The sequence below is a fragment of the Pongo abelii genome, chromosome 19, assembly GCF_028885655.2.
Source record: "Pongo abelii isolate AG06213 chromosome 19, NHGRI_mPonAbe1-v2.0_pri, whole genome shotgun sequence".
In the NCBI taxonomy this organism is placed as follows: domain Eukaryota; kingdom Metazoa; phylum Chordata; class Mammalia; order Primates; family Hominidae; genus Pongo; species Pongo abelii.
Genome location: NC_072004.2, coordinates 96,424,576 through 96,446,432, shown reverse-complemented (window position 1 = coordinate 96,446,432; position 21,857 = coordinate 96,424,576). Strand labels below are relative to the sequence as shown.

Below are 21,857 nucleotides of genomic sequence, written 5' to 3'. Positions count from 1 at the left end.
ACACACTCATTCACTGACACTCATTCTTTGACTCATCCATCCATTCACCCACCCACTCACCCACCCACTCACCCACTCACTCACCCACTCACATACCCACCCACTCACCCACTCACACACCCACCCATTCATACACTTGCTCATTAACTTTTTCACCCACTCATTCACCCCCTCACTCACTCACTCATACACTCATTCATATTCACTCCTTCCTTCAGCGCCTACCATGGGCAGGCCCTGCTCTGAGAACTGCAGTCCCTTTGTCACGGGGTTTGCATATGACAGAGGACACAAGGGAATGGAGGGGGTGCTGGGCTGCAGGGATGTTGGGTGGGTAGTTGAGGATGTGGCATCTGATCTCAGGAGCCTGAACCCTAGATAGAGGGACAGCGGGGTGACAATGCAGTGCCAGGACTGGCTGGTGGGTGGGGCATGGCAGCCCGGGGGCTGGTCCTTCCCTGTTCTTGGACAGCCAGAAGCGCTTGGCCCTCACCCAGGAGGGACTGACCTCGCTTGGGTTTTCACCCTGGCTGCTTCCCCTGGGGAGAAGGGGTTGTGGTGGGAAACAGGCTTGGAGGCCATGGGTCGACCTGGTGAGAGCAGCTGGATGGGCAGGAGCGGCCCTAAGGGGAAGGGGCATGGGGGCGAGGTCAGCCTTTGGCCTAAGCTCCTGGGCAGACGTGGCGCCACTTAGGAGATGACATCGGCCAACACAGTGGTCACAGGCTGCACACACACCACTGCCCCAGCTCCCACACAGCCAGCCTTCCAGGAGGATGGGGGACCATCTGCATTCCACAGGGGAAACTGAGGCAGGGAGGAGTAAAGCGGCCTGTTCTGGGTGGAGCTGGGACTGCCAGGCAGGCAGCTGCAGTGGCCCTCCGGGAGTGATGGTGGTGGCTGGAATCAGGCGGCTGGGAGGCTCACGTGCCTGAGGGGACATAAGCACCCAGGAGGGGGACCACCGGGGCCTGGAGGGTGTGTTTTGGGTGGGCTGTGCCTGTGGCCTGAAACTCAGGAAGGATGCTGGGTGGGATGGCTTGAAGAGAGCCCGGAAGGGGTGACAAGGCCAGGCTTGGGGCAGGAGGAAGCCCGGGGAGGTGGGATGAGCTCATATCAGCTATGGCCACAGGAGGCTGCCACAGGCCCTCAAGCGGTCCTTGCGTCCCCACGCACACTGCGCTGGGTTGGTCTGAGTGACCAAGGGCAGAGGAGAGTGATGGCAGGTCACTTTTGAGATTGGGTCATTAATGGCACGGTGGCCTCCATCTTGGCTGACAGCTGGATGGCCACCCCCGGGAGACCCGAGCCTGGCTTCCTGCTGAGCCGCTTCTGGTCTCCTGGCCTGGGAGGGTGTGGGATGATGTCGGCTGCTTTCAGCTGCTGAGTCCTTGGGTCACTTCTTGTATGTGATAGATGATGAATGTGTGTGGCACAGGCCGCCCCTGGAGTCAGAATTCTGCAGCTCAGCTGCTGGCCAGGTTCATCTCAAGCCTGGGAGGCTGCCGGAGTCACCTCCATGCTCATCTGAGTGGCTGTGGGCAGGAGGCCTCAGTCCTGGCCACAGGGGCCCCTCCAGGTGACTTCCCCCAGAGATGAGGGGATTACAGAGCTGGGGGCCGGGCTGATGGCCTCGTGACCGTGACAGCAGCGGGTCCCTGGGGCTGCCTGATGTCCGCCTGTTTCTCTGGGCTGTTCCGGGCCTGAATTTGTGTCTCATGCCTCCCGGCCCCTTACGGTCCTTGGCGAGTTCTTGGGTCCTAGTCTGTTCATGCTGCTGTAACAGAATTTGGAGACTGGGTCATTTATGAACAATGGATGTTTCTTTCTTGCAGTTCTGGAGGCTGAGACGTCCAAGGCCAAGGTACTGGAGCCCCGTGTCTGGGGAGGGCGGCTCTGCTTCCACGATGGCGCCTTGAGCACTGTTTCCCCCATGGCGGGAGGCAGGACAGCAAAAGGGAGCTGAGGTGTGAAGCCTCTTACACAGACCTTAATCCCACTCACGGGGGAGGTGCCCTCATGACGCAATTACCCAGAAGAGTCCCACCTCTTAATACGCTAGACTGGGGATTGGGTTCCAACAGGGGTTTTGGAGGGACACGAGGTTCAGACCACAGCAGCGGGCACCGTCCCTCTCAGGTTGCACTCTTAACACTCTTAAGAGACTTCTGTTTCTCACAGCAAATCCTCTCGCTCGAACCTGGAGGGACCAAAGGCACGACTGGAGCCGCATTCTCTGGCATCAGTTTGTATTTTTGTCAATGAAAAAGAATAGAATTGGAATTCATATAACCTGCAATTAACTAATTTATTTTATTTTTATTTTTTAGAGACAGGGTCTCATTCTGTCACCCAGGCTGGGGTGCAGTGGCAATTATAGCTCACTGCAGCCTCCAACTCCTGGGCCCAGGCGATCCTCCCACCTCGGCCTCCCGTGTAGCTAGGACTACAGTCTGTGCCACCACATCTAGCTAACAACTAACCATTTTATTTTGTTATTTATTTATTTATTGAGACAGAGTCTTGCTCTGTTGCCCAGGCTGGAGTGCAGTGGTGCAATTTTGGCTCACTGCAACCTCTGCCTCCCAGGTTCAAGTGATTCTCTTGTCTCAGCCTCCCGAGTAGCTGGGATGACAAGCATGCACCACCACATCTGGCTAATTTTTGTATTTTTAGCTGAGATGGCATGTTGACCAAGCTGGTCTTGAACTCCTGATCTCAGGTGATCCGCTTACCTTGGCCTCCCAAAGTGTTGTGATTACAGGCGTGAGCCACTGCGCCTAGCCCCGTTAACCATTTTAAAGTGTACATTTCAGTGGCATTTAGTGTATTCACAATGTTGTACAACCACCTTCTCTATCTGGTGTCAAAACATTTTAATCTCCCCAGAAAAATACTCAGTAAGGGCCGGGCTAGGTGGCTCATGCCTGTAATCCCAGCACTCTGGGAGGCTGAGGCAGGCAGATCACCTGAGGTCGGGAGTTTGAGACCAGCCTGACCAACATGGAGAAACTCCGTCTCTACTAAAAATACAAAATTAGTTGCGGTGAGCTGAGATCACGCCATTGCACTCCAGCCTGGGCAATGACAGCAAAACTCCGTCTCAAAAAAAAAAAAAAAAAAAAAAAGAAGAAAAGAAAAAAAAAAGAAAAGAAAAATACTAAGTGGCACCCCTCATTCCTCCTCTCCCCCCTACCCCTGGTGCCATCAGTCTCCTTTCTGCAGTTGGGCTGGTTTTACCTATTCTGGATATGTCATATAAAAGGAATTGCACAATACAGCCTCCAGAATCTGGCCTCTTTCATTCCGTGTGTGTTTGCAGGAGGCATCCTCGTCGTAGCTTCAGTGCTTCCTTTTCAAGGCTGCATAATATTCCATGGTATGAATATACCACATTGTGCTTATCCATTCATTCATTGTTGGACCTTTTGTTGTTTCTGCCTTTTGGCCATTATGAATAATGTCCTATAAATATTCCTGTACAAATTTCTGCATGGACATGTTTTAATTTCTCTTGGGTATATATCTGGGAGTGGAATTGCTGGGTCCAATGCCAATCCCGTGCTTAACTTCTTGAGGAATCGCCGAACGATTTTCCCCAGTGGCTGCTCCATTTTCCATTTTCACCAGCAATGCGGGAAGGTTTCGATTTGTCCACATCTTCACCAACCCTTGTGATTTTCTGGTTTTCTTTTTTTTTTAATTGTCAAATGATCCTTTATTGAAATATTTTCCTTTGTGCTTCTTAACTAGCTGGGCATTCCCTGGCACCATTGTTGATGTCATCTATGATATCATGAGGATGGAGGCCATCAGCACTGCAGCCCAGAGACTGGGCAGTCCCCAGGATCTTTTTAATGGTTCCAGAGAGTTCTCTGGCTAAAGATCAGTGCCGCATCTGTGGAGCAATGTTGACAATCTCATCAAAAGTGATATTTCCACTGTGTTTAATGTTTTTCTGTTTCTTTCTGTCTCCTGGCAGTTCCTTGAGGGCTTTGATGATCAGGGCAGAGGCAGAAGGCACCACCGCAATCTGGGCCTGTCTGTTCTGAATGGTCAGTTTCACTGTAATCCTCAGACCTTCCAGTCACCAGCTGCCTTGGCAATGTCATCACCAGCCTTTTTTGGAGACAGACCCAGGGGGCCGGTCTCGGGGGCCAGTGCAGACGTGGCACCGACTTTGCCCCCGCTGCACCTCAGGTATACGACTTTGCTCTTGTAGGGGTGGAACTTCAGGGCATGGCGAAGGCAGCTAGTGTCAGATGAACCAGGATTCAGGACGACTGAAGAGAGTTGCCAAAAGCTGGTTTTCTTTCTAAATTAAAGCCAGTAGTAGGTGTGAAGTGGAATCTCATTGTAGTTTTGATGTCCATTTCCCTAATGATAGGCAATGAGCATCTTTCCATGTGTTTACTGGCCGTTTGTTCACCTGCTTTGGAGAAGATATTTAAATCCTTTGACCATTTTAAAATTAGGTTGCTTGTCTTTTTTTTATTTTTTATTTTTATTTTTTTGGAGACAGAGTCTCACTCTGTCACCAGGCTGGAGTGCAGTGACACGATCTCGGCTCACTGCAACCTCCGCCTTCCTGGTTCAAGTGATTCTCCTGCCTCAGTTTCCCGAGTAGCTAGGACTACAGGTGCGCACCACCATGCCTAACTAATTTTTGTATTTTTTAGTAGAGATGGGGTTTCACCATGTTGGCCAGCATGGTCTCAATCTCTTGACCTTGTGATCCACCTGCCTCGGCCTCCCAAAGTTCTGGGATTACAGGCATAAGCCACTGTGCCCAGCTTATTACTTATTTTTTTTTTTTGAGATGGAGGCTTGCTCTGTCACCCAGGCTGGAGTGCAGTGGCACGATCTTGGCTCACTACAGCCTCACCTCCTGAGTTCCAGCGATTCTTCTGCCTCAGCCTCCTGAGTAGTTGGGATGACAGGCGTTCACTACCACGCCCGGCTAATTTTTGTGTTTTTAGTAGGGATGGGGTTTCACCATGTTGGCCAGGCTGGTCTTGCACTCCTGGCCTCAAATGATCCGCCTGCCTTGGCCTCCCAAAATGTTGGAATTACAGGTGTGAGCCACTGCGCCCGGCCTGGGTTGTTTGACTTTTTGTCGTTGAGTTGTAAGAATTCCTTATATATTCTGGATATTAAACCCTTATCACATACATTATTTGCAAATAGTTTAATCCATTTCTGTAGGTTGTCTTTTCACATTCTTTTTTGAGACAGGGGTCTGGCTCTGTCACCCAGGTTGGAGTGCAGTGGCGTGATCATAGCTCACTGCAGCCTCAACCTCCCAGGCTCAAGTGATTCTCCGGCCTCAGCCTTCCAAGTAGCTGGGCCACAGCCATGTGCCACTACACCTGGCTATTTTTTTTTTTTTAACTTGTAGAGACTAGGTCTTGCTATATTGCTCAGGCTGGTCTTGAATCTTGAACTCCTGGGCTCAGGAAATCCTCCTGGCTCAGTCTCCCAAAGATGTGGGATTACAGACCTGAGCCACTGTGCCTGGTAGGATAATGTCTTCTGATACACAAAAGTTTTTCATTTTTATGAAGTCCAATTTATCTATTTTTTCTTTTGTTGCATGTGCTTTTGGTGTCAAATCTAAGAATCCATTGCCAAATCCAGGGTCATTAAAATTTACTTCTATGTTTTTTTTCTAGCTGTTTTATAATTTTAGTTCATGTATTTAGGTCATTGATCCACTTTGAATTAGTTTTCAATATATGGTGTGAGGTAAGAGTCCAGCTTCATTGTTTTTGGCATGTAAATCTCCAACTGACCCCGCATCATTTATTAAAAAGGCCATTCTTTACCCTTTATCCACTGAATGGTCTTGTCACCCTTGCAAAAATCGATCAGTCATAGTAGATCTTTGGGTTTATTTCTGGGCTTTCTGTTTTATTATATTGCTCCGTATGTTTATTCTATGCCAGTATCACATAGTTTTGATTACTGTAGCTTTGTAGTAAGTTTTGAGATTGAGAAATGTGAATCCTCTAATTTCTTCCTCCCCCCACCAACACTATTTCTTCTTTACTTTTTAGAGATGGCGTCTCCTATGTTGCCTAGGCTGGACTCCCTTCCCGGGCTCAAGAGATCCTCCCACCTCAGCCTCCTCAGTAGCTGGGACTACAGGCACAAGCCACTACACCTGGCTAATTTTTTTCTTTTGCAAGAAGAAAATTATTTACAATATTATTTTATGATATTATAATTCTTTTACAATATTGTTCTGGCTATTTGGGGCCCCTTGTAGTTCCATATGAATTTGAGGATTGGTTTTTCTTTTTTCTTTTTATTTTTGGAGACAGGGTTTCACTGTGTCACCCAGGCTGGAATGCAGTGGTGTGATGATGGCTTACTGCAGTATTAACCTCTCGGGTACAAGTGATCCTCCTGCCTTAGCCTCCCGAGTAGCTGGGACTACTACACCAGCATGCCTGGCTAATTTTTGTATTTTTTGTAGAGTGGGGGTTATGTTGTCCAGGCTGGTCTTGAATTCCTAGGCTCAAGCAATCCACCTGCCTCCACCTCCCAAGGTGTTGGGATTACAGATGTGAGCCACTACGCCTAGCCTGGTTTTTCTATTTCTGTGAAAAAGGCCATTGGAATTTTGATGGAGATTGCCTTGAATCTGTAGATCATTGCGGGGAGTATTGCTAACTTAACAATATTAGGTCATCCAATCCATGAACGTGGGATGTCTTTCCATCTTTAGAGCCTCTTACTTTCGGCAATGCTTTGTAGTTTTCAGAGTCAAAGTCTTTCATTTCCTTAGTCAAATTTGTTTCTAGGTATTTTATTCTTTTGCATCCTACTGTAAATAGAATTGGTTTCTTAATTTCCTTTTCAGATTGTTCATTGCTGGTGTGTCATTTTTCTCCCAGACCAAAGAGTTTTTAAAAGTAAAACAAAAACAAACCCATGGCCAGGCGTGGTGGCTCATGCCTGTAATCCCAGCACTTTGGGAGGCTGAGGCGGGTGGATCACGAGGTCAGGAGTTCGAGACCAGCCTGGCCAACATGACAAAATCCTGTCTTTACGAAAAATACAAAAATTAGCTAGGCATGGTGGCGCACGCCTGTAATCCTAGCTACTTGGGAGGCTGAGGCACAAGAATCGCTTGAACTTGGAAGGTGGAGGTTGCAGTGAGATGAGATTGCACCACTGCACTCCAGCCTGGGTGACAGAGTGAGATTCCCTCTCAAAAAAAAAAAAAAAAAGAAAGCCAGGCACGGTGGCTCACGCCTGTAATCCCAGCACTTTGGGAGGCCTAGGCGGGTGGATCACGAGGTCAGGAGATCAAGACCATCCTGGCTAACACGGTGAAACCCTGTCTCTACTAAAAATACAAAAAAAAAAAAAAAAAAAAAATTAGCCGGGCGAGGTGGCAGGCGCCTGTAGTTCCAGCTACTCGGGAAGCTGAGGCTGGAGAATGGCGTGAACCTGGGAGGTGGAGCTTGCAGTGAGCGGAGGTCACGCCACTGCACTCCAGCCTGGGCGACAGAGTGAGACTCCGTCTCAAAAAAATCAAAAAACCAAAAAACCACCCATGTGGGTCCCACTTTGCCTTTGATTGTGGTTGTTGGCCTCTGTCACCTTCCCTGCAGAGCCTGGGGGTGGTCAGTCTGCTCCCTTTTTTTTTTTTTTTTTTTTTGAGACAGAGTCTCGCTCTGTCGCCCAGGCTGGAGTGCAGTGGCACGATCTCGGTTCACTGCAAGCTCCGCCTCCCGGGTTCATGTCATTCTCCTGCCTCAGTCTCCTGAGTAGCTGGGACTATAGGCACCTGCCACCACAATCGGCTAATTTTTTTTTTTTTTTTTTTTTTTTTTTTTTTTGTATTTTTAGTAGAGATGGGATTTCACCATGTTAGCCAGGATGGTCTCTATCTCCTGACCTCGTGATCCGCCCACCTCGGCCTCCCAAAGTGCTGGGATTACAGGCGTGAGCCACTGTGTCCGGCCCAGTCTCCTCTCTTTACAGGCTGTGAGGATGGGCGTCCTGCACATGGTCAGGGCTTTCATAGCCAGCTGGGTTGACAGCAGTGCCTCATCTGGGTCTTCCAGTTAGGGGAGAAGCTGGGCTCAGAGTATGAAGATGGGGGCGGCTGTGTTACCGCCCACAGGCTCCTCCTCCTGCAAGGCAGGTCATGCCACTGTACCAGTGACAAACTCTGTGGCTCTCCTGCATCCAGCCCCTCCTTGCTATGGTTGGGGGCCTTTCTGGGAGCCCTTAAGCTCTTGTCTCCCACATGGATGGGGTGCGCAGCCCAGGAAGGCTCTGCCGGTCCAGATCCCATTCCCACTTGGGCCTCTGCTCCATGCAGGGGGTGGCTGCTCCCGCTCCACAGTCTGCGTTTGCTGCCTTTTCTTCTTTCTTCTTCTAACACGGAGGACATGGAGGGGGTTGTGGTTGGTAAACCCAGTGTGCCTTGCTCTTAGACTCCCTGGCACCTTGGATCCCGGGCTGCTCGCTGGGGGGCTGTGACAGGCCCTGTGCTGCCCTGGGGCTGGTGCTTTCAGGGCTGGCTCCCCCAACGCTGGGTTTGGAGGAGCCCCTGGCTGCAGGGTGGAACCTGGTTGGCCCCCAGCAGCTGCTGAAGGTGGAAGCAGCTGGCAGTTGGGGGCTGGTTCTCTGTAGGGCAAACTCTGACCATGGTGAGCCAGGCAGGGGCCAGGACTGGGGAGCAGTTGGTGAGGGTGTGCGGGCAGCTCTCTGGGCCTCCCCCTGCTGGGAGGTGAGCCTGGGACCCCATGTGGGGAGCCCCCAGCCCCCAGCTCCTGCCAGCCCTGGGTTGGAGGCTGCAGAGCTTCCTGGCCGCGCAGCTTGTCCTCCCTGGAGGGCCCTGGGGGCTTAGACCCTCGGGCAAAGCCTTCCCACCCACCCCTCCAGCTTGCCTGCCGTGGATGGTAGATGACCCTGGAGGGCAGCCAGGAGAGCCTCCAAGGGGAGGCCAGAGGGGAACCCACAGCTCTGAGGTACCCCTGCGCCTCTCCCTGCAGATGCGGCTGTGATTCTGTTGGCCTCACCAGGCTGTGGAGATCTGAGTGGGGTTCCTGGGGTCTGGGCAGTTCTGCCCTCCGATGCTGAGCCGTGGGTGACATCAGCCTTCTGGGCCCAGGAGGCCACCTGGCAGGATGGCTCAAGCAGCCTTGGGCAGTGACCTTGGTGGCTGTCGCTGGTGGCCGTGAGCCCTGCATGAGTGTCCCTGGCCTCAGCACTGGGGGCTCCTCACTTCCCGGCCCCTGGAAGCAAACTCAGAGCGTGGCTGGGGGGCCACAGGCTGTTTGGAGGACGCTGCAGTGATGGCCTTCGGGGAGTGAGGGCTGGGTTTTGGATAGGGAGGTGGGAGGTGGGGGGTCCTGAACTGCCTTTCCCGCTACGTCAGGACCCAGGGCTGGGGACAGTGGGCGTCTCGGGGGCTACATGGACGATGGGGGAAGACGTGCAGGCTGGTGGGGGAGGGGGTGGAGTGCATGGGCTGCCTGGCCCTGTCTTGGGGACATGAAGCCTGGTTTGCCAGGTGGGAACCGAGGGACCTGTGCTCCAAGAGACACATCCAGGGACTGCAATCAATTTCCAAAGGGCCTTTTCTCCTTTCAGCGATGCTGTTAAGAAAGACAATGAATCATGTGCCATAAGAATCTTGGGAGAACCCATGAGCTTGGGAGCTGGTGACAGACCCCCATTTAGAGCGCTCTCTGCACAGCTACAAGGCGACCCCGCCCCCACCTGCCCATCAGGATGGTTCTGCAGCTGCAAAGGGCGAGTGCTTGGTTCCCAAGGCAGGGCCCAGCTCCATGGTTCTCCTCGCCTCGCTCCATGAGCCTCAGGGATCCGGTGGCCATGGCACCCCCAGTTCTCCCCAGAGTTGCTGTTCCCACCTCTGGCTGTGAGGTAGGTGGCATGGCAGAGGGGGCTGGCCTGAGATGTGGGATCCTGCTGTGAGCGGCACCAGTGGGGTTTGTCATGCTGACACTGATGACAGAGGTGAACTCATGGCCCCCGGGCCCTGGGGAGCAGAGACCCCCCTTCCAGGCAGCAGGGCAGGGTAGGTGCATCCAGCACCCTCCATGGTCGCAGCCCTCCACGAGGCGGCAGGTCACGCCATGCCTTCTCTGTCCTCACAGTGGTGTGGCGGGGCTGGGTGTGTAACTCTCGTCCTGTGTTCCGTGGACACTGGTGCCTGGGTCACACAACAGTGGATGGAGCCTCAGAGCCCCAGGAGCCCTGTGGCTGCTCCTGCCCCTGGGATAGCAGGGCCAGCGCGGGGACTGTGGGGCTCAGGAGGAGGGACCCCCTAGCTCATTTTGCAGAGGAGGTGGCAGTCAGGCGGACCGGGTGGCACAGGAGGGGAGCGGGGGATGGGCAGGGAAGCTGTCCCGACAGCTGCAGTGATGTTCTTTCCCAAGATGGAGGAGGGGGAAGGACAGGCAGGGCCCACGTGGTTGGACTCTTCCTCCTCCAGCTCAGGAGCCACCGACAGGACATGGCCTCAACTGGGTGGCACCAGGTGACCGGGCCCAGCTCAGGGTCTGCTCTCCTCTGATGGTCTAGGCGGGTACCGTGCAGCCCTGGGACTTGGCATCGTCTGAGCTGTGGCAAAGAGCTGTGTTCTTCCCAGCTCCCAAGCCCTGTGGTACCCACAGTTGTGGAGAAGTCCTCAGGTGACCTCAGTGTCCATCGGGTGCTTCCCTGGTGCCAGTGCTGTTCTGGAAGCTTCTGTGGTCTTGTTTGGTGCTCACAGCACTCATGCCTGCAGTAACTGTCCCCACGTTAAGGTGAGGTACAGGCTGGGGCTTGGAGGTGCCACGGTGGCGCCAGTGTCCCAGGGCCACCTAGCAAACCACCATGGGCCTGGCAGCCTGAGCGGCAGGCCTGTATTCCCTCTCCACCTGCCCTGTCTGGAGGCTGCACTTGGAGACAGAGGGGCCTCTGGGCTATCTTCTTCCGGGACCACTCTCCCTGGCAGGTAGGCTGTGTCCTTGTGTGGCCGTCCCTCTGTGCACAGCTGTGTCCTAATCTTCCTTCTCATAAGGACACCAGTCGTATTGCATTAGGGCCACCCCGGTGACCTCATTTCACCATACTCACCCGTGCAAAGGCCCTGTCTCCAAATACAGCTGCAGGCCCGGGTGCAGGGGTTCCGGACACTGGGTCTTCCGCAGGAGGATGTGGGAGGTCCTGCTCGGGCCCCGCCCTGGCCTGCCCGCCCACCCTGTGTCCTTCAAGGGTTCCTTCCTGGTCTGTGCCTGACTCTGAGGCTCTGTCCCGTCTGGGGACGTGTGGGCTGCGGACCACCCGGTAACTGAGTCTGAGACACAGGGACCCCCAGAGGCCAACAGCTCTGCCGCCTCCCGAGGGCCATCTGCCGAGACCCCTGGAAGGGGGCCAGGCACAGACGTGTGTTGGAGGCCACAGCTGCCCATCTGGCAGGTGTCTGCAGTCTCACCCAGCAGAGCCATGCTGAGCAGGAGCCTCCATGAGAGGCAGCCTCAGTGGCTGGTGCTCCCATGGGCACAGGACAGCCCCCGTGGCCACCCCTGGCCCTCACCGGCCCCTCGCTGGAAGGCTGAGCATTCCTCCACGTGGTGTCACCAGGTCTGGCCCCTTCACCACGGCCATGCGGAGTCTGGCAGTGGCAGGGGCAGGTGTGGGCCTGGCTCAGCCCTCGCCTCCCCCGAGGCTGGCTTCTGCTGCGTGCCCATCCCCGTGTTTATGAGAACTCGATTTGTACTCATCTTGGTGACAGAAAAACTGATGCTAATGGGAAAAATATGACTCTCTCAACAGAAGCCCACCCGGCACAGCTGCATGAGTGCCAGGGGTCCTTGCCTGAAACAAACTGCAATTCAGTGCGGGATTCCGGGATTCCATGGCAACTGCTCGTGCCCTGCGTTCCGGCCCCGGCTGGGGTTTGGGAGCAGCCGCTGTGTCATGGGGGATCTACTTGTTTACCGACAGCCCCAAGGACCCGGACATGGTGCCAGCTCCCCATGCCTTGGCCCTGAGGTCTGGGAGGGCCCACTGGGGCCGGTGCTTCCCCCAACCCCACTAAGCATTTCCTTCCTGCCCTGTGTCCACCCACCTCCTGCCCAAGACCCCTGAGTGTTCGTGGGCTCTACCTGGTGGGATGGTCTTTGGCTTGTAGACAGGGGTTGGATGGCAGCATAGTGTCCCCTAACGATGTCCACATCCTAGTGGGAGCCTGTGACTACCTGGCTCGGGGGATCCAGGTTGCAGATGAAATGAACTTTGACTTTAAACTAGGGCGGTGACCCTGGAGCATCCCGGGGGGCCCAGTGTAATCACAAGGTCCTTAAAAGTGGAGGAGGGGCCAGCGTGGGGCTCACGCCTGCAATCCCAGAGATTTGGGAAGCTGAGGCAGCAGGATCCCCCGAATTCAGGAGTTCGAAGCCAGCCTGGGCAACAAAGTGAGACCAAGTCTTCAAAGCCAGCCTGGGCCACATAGTGAGACTGAGTCCTGTCTCTACAAAAAGTAAACAAAAATTAGCCGAGTGTGGTGGCGCACACCTGTGGTCCCAGCTACTCAGGAGGCTGAGGTGGGAGGATTGCTTGAGCCCAGGAGGTCAAAGCTGCAGTGGCCATGATCACACCCCACCCCTGCACTCCAGCCTGGATGACAGTGAGACCCTGTCAAAAAAAAAAAAAAAAAAAAAAATGGTGGAGGAGGGAGGCAGGTGAGCCGGGCTCAGTGAGGAGGGCCCAGGCAGCAGCGGGTGCTGGAATCTATCCTGGAACAAGGAATGACACGAACTCGAGGAAAGCCCCGAAGGGCCATTCAGTGCAGCGCGGAGAGAGGGGACGTCCTCGAGGAACCACGAGCCCTGGTGATGAGGCCGTGGTGGGTGGGGGCCCAGCGGGTAGCAGGCGCTCCCTCTGCGTGCGCAGCGGGGCTGGTGGCTCCGCATATCACCCTGCTGCATCCGGGTCCCGAGCTGCCACTCCCGCCGGCCTGCTCCGGGGCGGGGCTTGCACAAGCAGCACCGGCAGGTCCTGAGTGCGTGGCTCCCCCAGCCCCAACACACCCCACAGCCCGAGTGGTGCAGCAAAGGTCTCCGCACATGGCCTTGGGGTGGGGTTAGGACCCCAGTCCCTGCCACCACCCAACAGGCAGGGCTTTGGGCAAGCTACTCAGTGCCCAAGACCCAATTTCTGGTCGGCAGGTGAGAGGGGCCTGGGGGGGACAAGAGCCTGTTCCCAAGCTCTCCAGAAGTCAGGCTCCTGAGGTGGTGCAGTGTGGCTGACATGACCAACCCCACGGACCCTTGCCTCCCACTTGCCGTGCAGGACCGTGCCCAGGCCCGTTGCCTCTGCTGTGGCTTCCAGAACATTCTCCCTGGCTCCCAATCCCTGCACGGATCTTCCTGCTTGGGAAAAACCTCAAGGGACAGATCATGACCTGCAGAGCAGAGTGTGATTTGGAAACCGGAGCCTTTCAAGAATTGGCCAGACGGGGACAGGTGTGGTGACTCATGCTGGGAGGCTGAGGCAGGTGGATCACCTGAGGTCAAAAGTTCGAAACCAGCCTGGCCAACATGGCGAAACCCCGTCTCCACTAAAAATATAAAAATTAGCCAGGTGTGGAGGTGTGCATCTGTAACCCCAGTTATGTGAGAGGCTGAGGCAGGAGAATCGCTTGAACCCAGGAGGCGGAGGTTGAGGTGAGCCAAGATCGCGCCACTGCACTCCAGCCTGGGTGACAGTGTGAGACTCCATCTCAAAACAAAAAGCAAACCCAGAAAGAGTTGGCCAGAGGGATGTGCAGATGTGACTAAGGACCCGCACAGCCCGAGGTGGGCACGGGCCCTAGGCCTGGAAACACTTCTGGCCTGCATGAGAAGGAGAATCGACGGTGGGCGTGGGGCGTGGGCGTGGGTCAGAGGCCCTGAAGTGGAGGAGGGGGCCACGAGCCAAGGAGAATAAGGGCCTCCAGAAATGGGGAGAAGCGGGGAAGTGGCTTCTCCCCCAGGAACTCTGACGTGGCCCAGATTTCAATGCAGACTTGAATGGGGCCTCTAACCGTGAGAGGATAACTGTCATTTTAAAGAGAAAGAAACGTGTCTGGCGTACGTCACAAGACGGCTCTTGCCACACAGTATGCTCCCCGATGTGGGGTCTGCGCCACAGGGCTGGGGGCACTGCCTGGGAGAAAGGCTGCTGCCCGGGAGACAAGGACCGAGACCTTTGCATGCTCCTCAACATGCCAGGCCCCCTGTGGCCGCAGTGCCTGCCTGGAGAGCACCGAGGACACAGAGCTGCTGGTGGCCCTGGGGACAGCAGGGGGGACCCGGGTGACGTCCCCCCACCCCCCAGAGCTCTGCTCTGACCGACGCCCCCCTGCGGTGGGGTGGGCCGTTTCCTTAAAGACACAGCCGCCAGCCGCGGAGTCTGCGCGTGTTGTTTACTGTTTGTCACTCTCTGTCTTAGCTTCACATTGCCACTTCGTGTTTTGTCAAAGTCTTTCTCAATTCACTTTTGGTAAAATAAATAGATAATGAGCCTCTAGGCCGGCGCTCTCTCGAGCCGGTTAACGTCGTGATTGAATTTTCGCATCAGACCTGTGAAGACAGCCGACGTGCAGGTGGCACGCGGTGCCCATGGGGGTGGGCTCCAGGATGGAGCGGGGGTGGGGGGGGGTCTTGACCCCTCTGGAGCCACCTGCCTTTTGACAGGTGGTGATTTTGTCTCAAAACAAACAGAAATGCATGTTAGGTAAGAATCAAGTTGAAAGACTGGATGGGAAGCTGTGTGTGCGGGTGGAGCTTGGCTTCTGGAAGATTCTGGTGTTGCCGCCTGGCATGCCCTGTGAGCTCAATGAGGCCGGGACTCTCTACACCTTCTGGACCTGGGCTGCTCTCTCGGCCCAGACTTGGGGATGGGATTCGTGCCGGAACCTTCTTCTGGTGGGAGTTCGCATTCCAAAAAGGAGCAGCAGAGGGGCCGCCTCTGTCCTGCCTTGTCACGTCCCGGCCAGCCCCAGCTCAGACTCCAGCTCAGCCCCGAGGACCAGGTGTTTCTCTGGCCAAACGTGACCAGGCAGGGTTCCATCTACCCAGAAGATGCTCTTGGCCACGGTAGGCCGCCAGCCACAGCGCAGGGCAGCCGGGCCTCACTGCGCAGCTCTCACTCCCATGGTCACGGGCCTCTTACCGCCAGAATGAAGCCACCTGGCTCCTCCACCTCTCTATAATCCTGATTCCCGACAAACATGGAAAAAATGCTTTTCAAAATACCATCATTGTGGTTGTGTTCTGTTTGCAAAACTGCTCATACACGCCCTGTGGCCCCTCCTGGGCGGGACTGTCCACACAGCTCCTGTCTGCACCACAGGCCCAGCCGCAAGCCAAGGTCGCATCAGCATGGGCGGCTCAGGGCTGGAGACGGGACTGGTGTCACCCGGAGCCGTCCGGGACCCGGCAGTGCCTCTCACCTGTGTGTGATGAACGTGTGCGGACAGAGCAGGGAGACCACGCCGCCTGCATGTGTGTGCCCCCAGGTGCCAGCAGTGGTGCCTGTACATGCGTGTGCTACCCCTGTGTGCGGGCACAGGCATGGAGACCACAGGCTGGGCTGCTGTCCCTGCGCCTGCGGGGAAGAGCAGCCCTTCGGAGGGAAAGGAGCCCCGTGGATTAAGGCAGGGGCTACACCACCAAGGACCTGCCTCCCCTGTGCACGGCCACAGCGGCCCCTGCTGACGGCTCTGCGTGACAGGGGCCAAAACTGGAGTCTAGAGACCTGGAGGTGCGGGGAGGGTGGGCTGTGGAGGAGGGGCTGTGCTCCTCCTGCTCAGTGATGCTGCCAGCGGCCAAGGACAGCCCGGACCCCCTGGGCTGCCAGCAGGAGGGGCGTCTCCTTCTTCCTCTCTCTTGGTTTCCCGAATTTCCAGTGTCCCCCAGCTGGCTAGGAAATGTCCCTGCTTGCGTGCACTGACTGTGAGAGATGGTAGGCCTGGGTGGGGCAGCGCCTCTCGCTCGCTCTTGGCCTGATGGGGACAGCTGCCCCAGGGACCCGTAGGAGCCCCAGCGCCTGCCTCTCCGCCAGGGCTCTGTCTGGGGGTTTTTCTGCAGCTAATGCTCTGATTACATGGAAATAAAATGAGGTGTTTCCCCTTTCAGTGTCTCAGAGAAACACAGAACAGAAGAGGGACAGAGGCGCCGCGGCCGCGGGGGTGCACCTGGATGCTGGTGCTCAGTGGGAAGCCACCGTCAACCCGAGCCCTCCCCTTCCCTGACATTCCAGACACGACAGCGAAGACAGACAAAAGCAAGTAGCAGGGCCCTCCTGCCGTCATCAGCAGCTAAGGCAGCAGCCAATGTTCACACTGCCCGGCTGCAGCAGCTGACGCCCCGTGCCCCGGCGAGTGGCAACTTCACTATGTACAGCAGGCGGCTGTGGCCTGGTGGGCCCGGGTCACACCGCTATCTGACACGCTTCTCCACCGAGTACACGGAGATGTAGTAGTCGTTGCTTCCCACGGCCAGGTGAGGCTGCGAGGAGAGAGAAGGGGTGAGCAGGGGTTCAGGTGTGGGCAGACACTGCGGGGAGCGGGGGAGCGCAGGCCAACCCGCATCCTTAGGCAGCTCCTGCCGGGGTCTCAGGAACCCCCACGCCCACCTCAGGCCCAGAAATGCTGGGCTGGTCCCACCAGTCCTCTGCAGGGCCCATGCATGTTGCACTCCGTGAGGGGTGTGGCGCTGCCCCGGATACTGCGTGTTTTTTTCAGGACTGCCCCGCAGGGGCAGCTCTGGGATCTAATGTCATACGTGTCAGCAGAGCTGCATGCCTGGAGCCTCACAACATAAAGCGGCAGGTGGGCAGAATCCTAATCTAAAAACAACGGCCTGAAGCCACGTGGGGAGGCTGCAACCAAGGCCAGAGAGCCGTGCAGGTGGGGCCCGGCCGCACAGGGGACAGGGTGAGGACTCGGTCGCACAGGGGACGGGGTGAGGGCTGCACGGGGGACAGGGTGAGGGCTGCACGGGGGAGGGGGTGGGGGCTGCACAGGGGAGGGGGTGAGGGCTGCACAGGGGACGGGGTGAGGGCTGCACAGGGGACGGGGTGAGGGCTGCACGGGGGACGGGGTGAGGGCTGCACGGGGGACGGGGTGAGGGCTGCACGGGGGACGGGGTGAGGGCTGCACGGGGGACGGGGTGAGGGCTGCACGGGGGACGGGGTGAGGGCTGCACAGGAATGGACACCCCGAGCGACTCTCCTGGAGGTCCCCAGGGATGGCTTTAGTGCAGGGTCTGAGGGCAGAAGCTTTGCCCCAGCCACCGTGTGTCAATTCTTCCTGGAGTGACGGGACTGGGGCTCTGCTTCTGGGGCGAGTGCAGGGTGGGGCAGAGGCCCTAGAGATCCTGGGACCCAGGCAAGTCTCTCCCTCTGGCGGCCAATGGGCCCCACTGTGGTGTGGGGTAGCCAGGCAGGACCCCTGCGGCCTTGCCCCCTTGCCTCCCATCCCTCTACCCCGACCCTCGACCCCCGACCCCCGACCCCCACCCACTGCCCCACTGACCCAGTGCGGGTGGAAGGCCAGGCAGCTGATGGCGCCGACCCGCTGGCCCATGAAGCCGTCGTAGTACTTGATGTTGTTGATGAGCTCTCCGCTCCCGTTGTAGATGGCGGTGAACTGATTGACGGAGCCACTGTGAGGAGAGAGGGGTCCTGGCATCACTGCCCTCTTCTTTGAGGATGGAAGAAAGGGTGCAGATGCCGAGGCTGCGGGGACAGGCTGGCTCGGGGCAGGTGTGACCCTCTGGTCACTCTCAATGGGGACTCGGGCCTGGCGGGGCCCTGAGAGTTTATCCTGGGAGGGAGGATGTGGCGGGCAGAGATCTTTTGTTTTTATGTCCCCACAGCAGTGAAATCCCCCCCTGCCTTCCTTCAGCTCCTGGGGGCAGGGACACAGGAGCCTCCTGTTTGCACAGAGGCCTGAGGCGGGTGAGCCGTGCAGGCCAGGGAGGTGGGCGGCGCCTACCATGCGATCAGGTCCGCCTGGGGGTGGATGTCCAGCGCCGTCAGCCCCTTCACGATCTGAAGCACATTCACTGACTCGGGCATCCGGGGATCAAAGATGCGCACATCTCCATTGACGCTGCCAAGAGAGGGTCACAGTGACACCTCCTCCCGGAGCCCCCAGGAGGGGCCTGGCCAGGGGAACGGTGGAACCAGGTGTGTGGGGTCGCACACCTGTTTGCACACACACTGCTCAAGGAAAAAGCTGCCTGGATGCTCAGCGTCCCCAGTGAGGGCTGCCCAGGCGGGGCCCAGACATGCATCCACACTGGTCTCAGGGCCAAGGCTGCCCCCCAAGCTCTCCCAGAGCCAGAAAACGCCCGGAGCTTTCTGGCCTAGAGAAATGGCCAGGAGCACAGATGTGGGAGGAGGCTGTGAGCTCCTGGTTTCATTTCCAGCCAGAGATTAGATTTCATGCAACCGGGGCCTGCAGTCCCGGGAGACAGAGCCTGGATGGCAGGCTGTGGCCCGAGGGATGGCCTGGCCCTTTTGAGGCCCCGTGGCTCCTGCCTTCCACCCCCAGCAGGCGTCCATCCCAAGAGTTATGTTTGGTTTTTATATCACAAACAAGGGGGAAGAAATGCTGGCTTTGCATTCATAAGTTACATTTTGCTCTTCCTTTAATAGGCAAATAAATATTCCCTGCTCTTGGTGCTGTATTTACCAAGCGGCAGAACTGAATTTATGTGCAGACAACTGCCACGTGCCTGGCAGACGCGCCGCCCCTGCCACCTTGCCACCCCGCCACCCCTGCCCCCCCTGCCCGTGGAGGGAGAGCAGCTGCCCAACTCCCCCCGGAACCCTCCGCAGTTGGCAGCCCAGGGAAGTTCCCAAAGCGCCTACAGGTCAGGTGTTCCCCAGCAGGGGAGCAGCCGTGGCCCCTGGGTCCCTGCAGGCTGCGCCTGACCTTTCTGGTCAGTTCCAGAGCAGGAGTTAATTACTGCCCGAAATGCCATCCCCTTCCAGCTTTTTAAATATCAAGGACATATTTTAAATGGAGGGGAAAATAATGTTTTTACAGCAGAATGGCTGCTAAATATCGGCGCTCCTCACCTCACGCTCACGATGTGGCCGTCGGGACGCTTCTGCAGGGAGGCCTTTACCACCCAGGCTGTGTGCTCCCGGTACGTCATGACGCGGCTGCAGGGAAGGGGGCGCGCTCAGTGTGGGGCTTCCCTGAAGGACGTCCCCACCCTTCGGGGCTCTCACCGGGAGCTGCCCAGGTCTGCCTGTGCCAGGGGGTCTGCACCGGGGGCTGCCCAGGTCTGCCTGTGCCAGCGGGTCCGCAGGCCCTCGCCCGTCCGCTCCCCACGAGAGGGGCTAGTGCTCACGCAGGGTCAGAGCCCCCTCCAGGTGACCTGCTCCAGCAGAGACCCCTGGTGTCCTCCCCAGGCCGGCTCAGGGCTGGGCCCTAGGTCACCGTCAGGCCACTGGAGGACTGTCTGAGCTACATGGGAGCTGCCCAGAGACGGGGGCCAGGTGGCCATAGCAGCGCTCCTGGGCCCTGCCCACCCTTTGCTTTGCTTCCCTCTAAACTCCTCATTGTGTCTCCCTGATCTGTGCAGACTGGAGGATCAGGAATGAGAATCCCAGACCTAAAGCTGATGAAGCTGGGGGCACAAGGACCTTCTGGGGATCCTCGCTCTGTGCCGGGTGAAATTTACTTCTGCTGCATGAGCCGTGTGGGCCAAGACGGACTGTCCCCTGCTGGGCCCGGACAGCACCTGCCCACGGGGGTGCTCAGCAGAGGCAGTGCCCAGGGCTGCTGTGCCCACGTGTGTGCCCTCAGACATCCCTCCCCGGACGCTTGCTTCATGACCCAGGAGGTGGCAGGCAGTGGCAGTATTCTGTTCAGGTGAGCTCAGAGGTGGCAGGTGCCTGGCTGGGGCCCTGCCTCACCCCGACAGCCTCTGCCTCCAGTCCACTGGCTCATCTCACACGGCCTGTCCCCTGTGCTCCTCCATAGGCTGTGGGGTGGACCTCTGTGGGACGGGCCTGGCGGCTTTGGGGAGCCCAGGACTGGCCTAAATATGCCATTGCGGGCTCCTGGGGAAGTTTTGCATCTCACTGAGAAACCTGGACCCAACCAAATGGCAGTAACATGGCCTCTACCACCTAGAAGGTACCCTGCCAGCACTGGGGGAGGGAGAGGACAGGGCCAAGGTACCATTCGCTGAGTGCCATCCTTCTGTCGTAGACGCGGATGGAGCCGTCACCGAGGCCAGCCACGATGAGTGAGCGGTGGGAATCACAGGACAGACTCGTCACGCAGCTGTCTGCGCCCGTGGGGATGTCCTAGGGCCAAACACAGGCAGCCCGGTGAAGACTGGGGCACCGAGCCACCCTCCCTGCTGTCCTGCAGCACCAGGGCCCCTCTTGCCGCCTGCCTGGCTGTGGGGATCCCCCTCCCTGGCTGCAAGGGCCTTTCTCTCTATCCAGGGAAGCATCAAAGGCCTGGGGAGCCCAGGAGTCCCAGGGAGAGGCAGGGGCTGGCAGGACACTGGGTCACGCCCTTGTCCCTTGGCCCTGGAGGGACAGCCCTGAGGTCCTGAGGCGCCTGGGACCCAGCCAGTGAGGCAGAGCCCAGCCCCACCCCAAGTGGCAGCCCTCTGGGAAGGATTGGCCGTCAGTGCCAATTAAACTTCCAACCTCTCTCTGTTTCCTAAAAAGGAAAGCAAAGCACATTTTGGCAAGGACTCCTCACTGGCTGCTTCTCAGAACTTCTAATGAGCTATGGGATGAGTCCAGGAGGGGGTCGCCTGGCTCCCTCGGGGGCTGTAAGTGCTGGAGAAGCGGGGGCGGGGGGTGATGGCACCTGCCAGGGACGCAAGAGGAAAAGGGCTACGAGAGGGAGAGCGCTTTCCACGCACGATGGGCGGTGCTGGGTTGTGCGCTCTAGGAGGAAACACAGGCGTGGGGACGATGGGGCCAGACCCCTGCGAGGGGCAGAGGTGGCTCTGGGAGGACCTGCTGCACTCTGTGCCTCCACGCACCTCTGTAGGAACAGCACCTGCCCCGCAGGCCACCCAGGCCTCTAAGCTCCAACTGGTGACCAGACCCTGGGGATCAGGGTGTCCACGCCGTGCCCTGAGGGCCACATCTCGTGTGGAGCCACAGCTCCAGACAGGTGCAAGACCCCCAACTCCAAAGAAGGTGCCATGAAAGCTGCTGGTGCCTTGAGGGATCCATGGTCACGTCAGAGGGGAGGCTGCCCACAAGGGAAGGCCTGGGCCAGGTTCTCGGGCTGCTGCTACCCAGAGCAACCACAGCAGCTTCGAGTAGCTGAGGGTGCCCAGGCCTCCCCTCTGCTGGGCCTGCTCCACACCGCCCTCTACGGCAGGGCTGAGCCATCCCTCCTGACACCAGATGGCCTGCCCGGGAGAGAGGCTGGGGATGGCCTCTGCGCCACACCTCTCCCTGGGGAGCCGGAGGAAGGGAATCCTGGCTCTAAAGCCACCTCAGGCGCTGCCCCTCACAGTATCTGTGGTCTCGCCTCTACTCCAAATGAAGTCAATGCAGTTAGATTTCTGCTGAGCACGGCCTGCTTAGGTCTCCACCACTTTTCCAGGCTGTCTTGGGCAAAACCAATGTACTCCGCTTTTTGTCAAAACTGAAAATAGCAGATGCTTTAAGAAGCAAAGAGGCTTCTGGCCGGGCACAGTGGCTCACGCCTGTAATCCCAGCACTTTGGGAGGCTGAGGTGGGCGGATCACGAGGTCAGGAGATAGAGACCATTCTGGCTAACACGTGAAACGCCGTCTCCACTAAAAATACAAAAAAAAAAAAAAAAAAAAAAAAAAAAAATT

General features: G+C 57.2%; 1 protein-coding gene and 1 pseudogene across 6 annotated transcripts in view; one reads left to right on the top strand and one right to left on the bottom strand.

The window, feature by feature from the left end:
* Positions 1-9,488: 9,488 nt before the first annotated feature.
* On the top strand, positions 9,489-12,070 carry LOC100936357 (uncharacterized; annotated as a pseudogene).
* Positions 12,071-14,423: 2,353 nt separating this feature from the next.
* The window catches only part of RPTOR (regulatory associated protein of MTOR complex 1), a 415,958-nt gene continuing 408,524 nt past the window's right edge, over positions 14,424-21,857 (bottom strand). For all 6 annotated transcript variants that reach the window (XM_024235062.3, XM_024235063.3, XM_054535892.2 and 3 more), the window contains 5 exons: positions 20,219-20,346; positions 19,105-19,191; positions 18,014-18,130; positions 17,552-17,681; positions 14,424-16,523 (listed from right to left, as the gene is read on the bottom strand). In XM_024235062.3, coding sequence (XP_024090830.1) covers positions 16,455-16,523; positions 17,552-17,681; positions 18,014-18,130; positions 19,105-19,191; positions 20,219-20,346 — 531 coding nt within the window. In that variant the 3' untranslated portion in view covers positions 14,424-16,454. The remainder of the gene's footprint in view (positions 16,524-17,551; positions 17,682-18,013; positions 18,131-19,104; positions 19,192-20,218; positions 20,347-21,857) is intronic.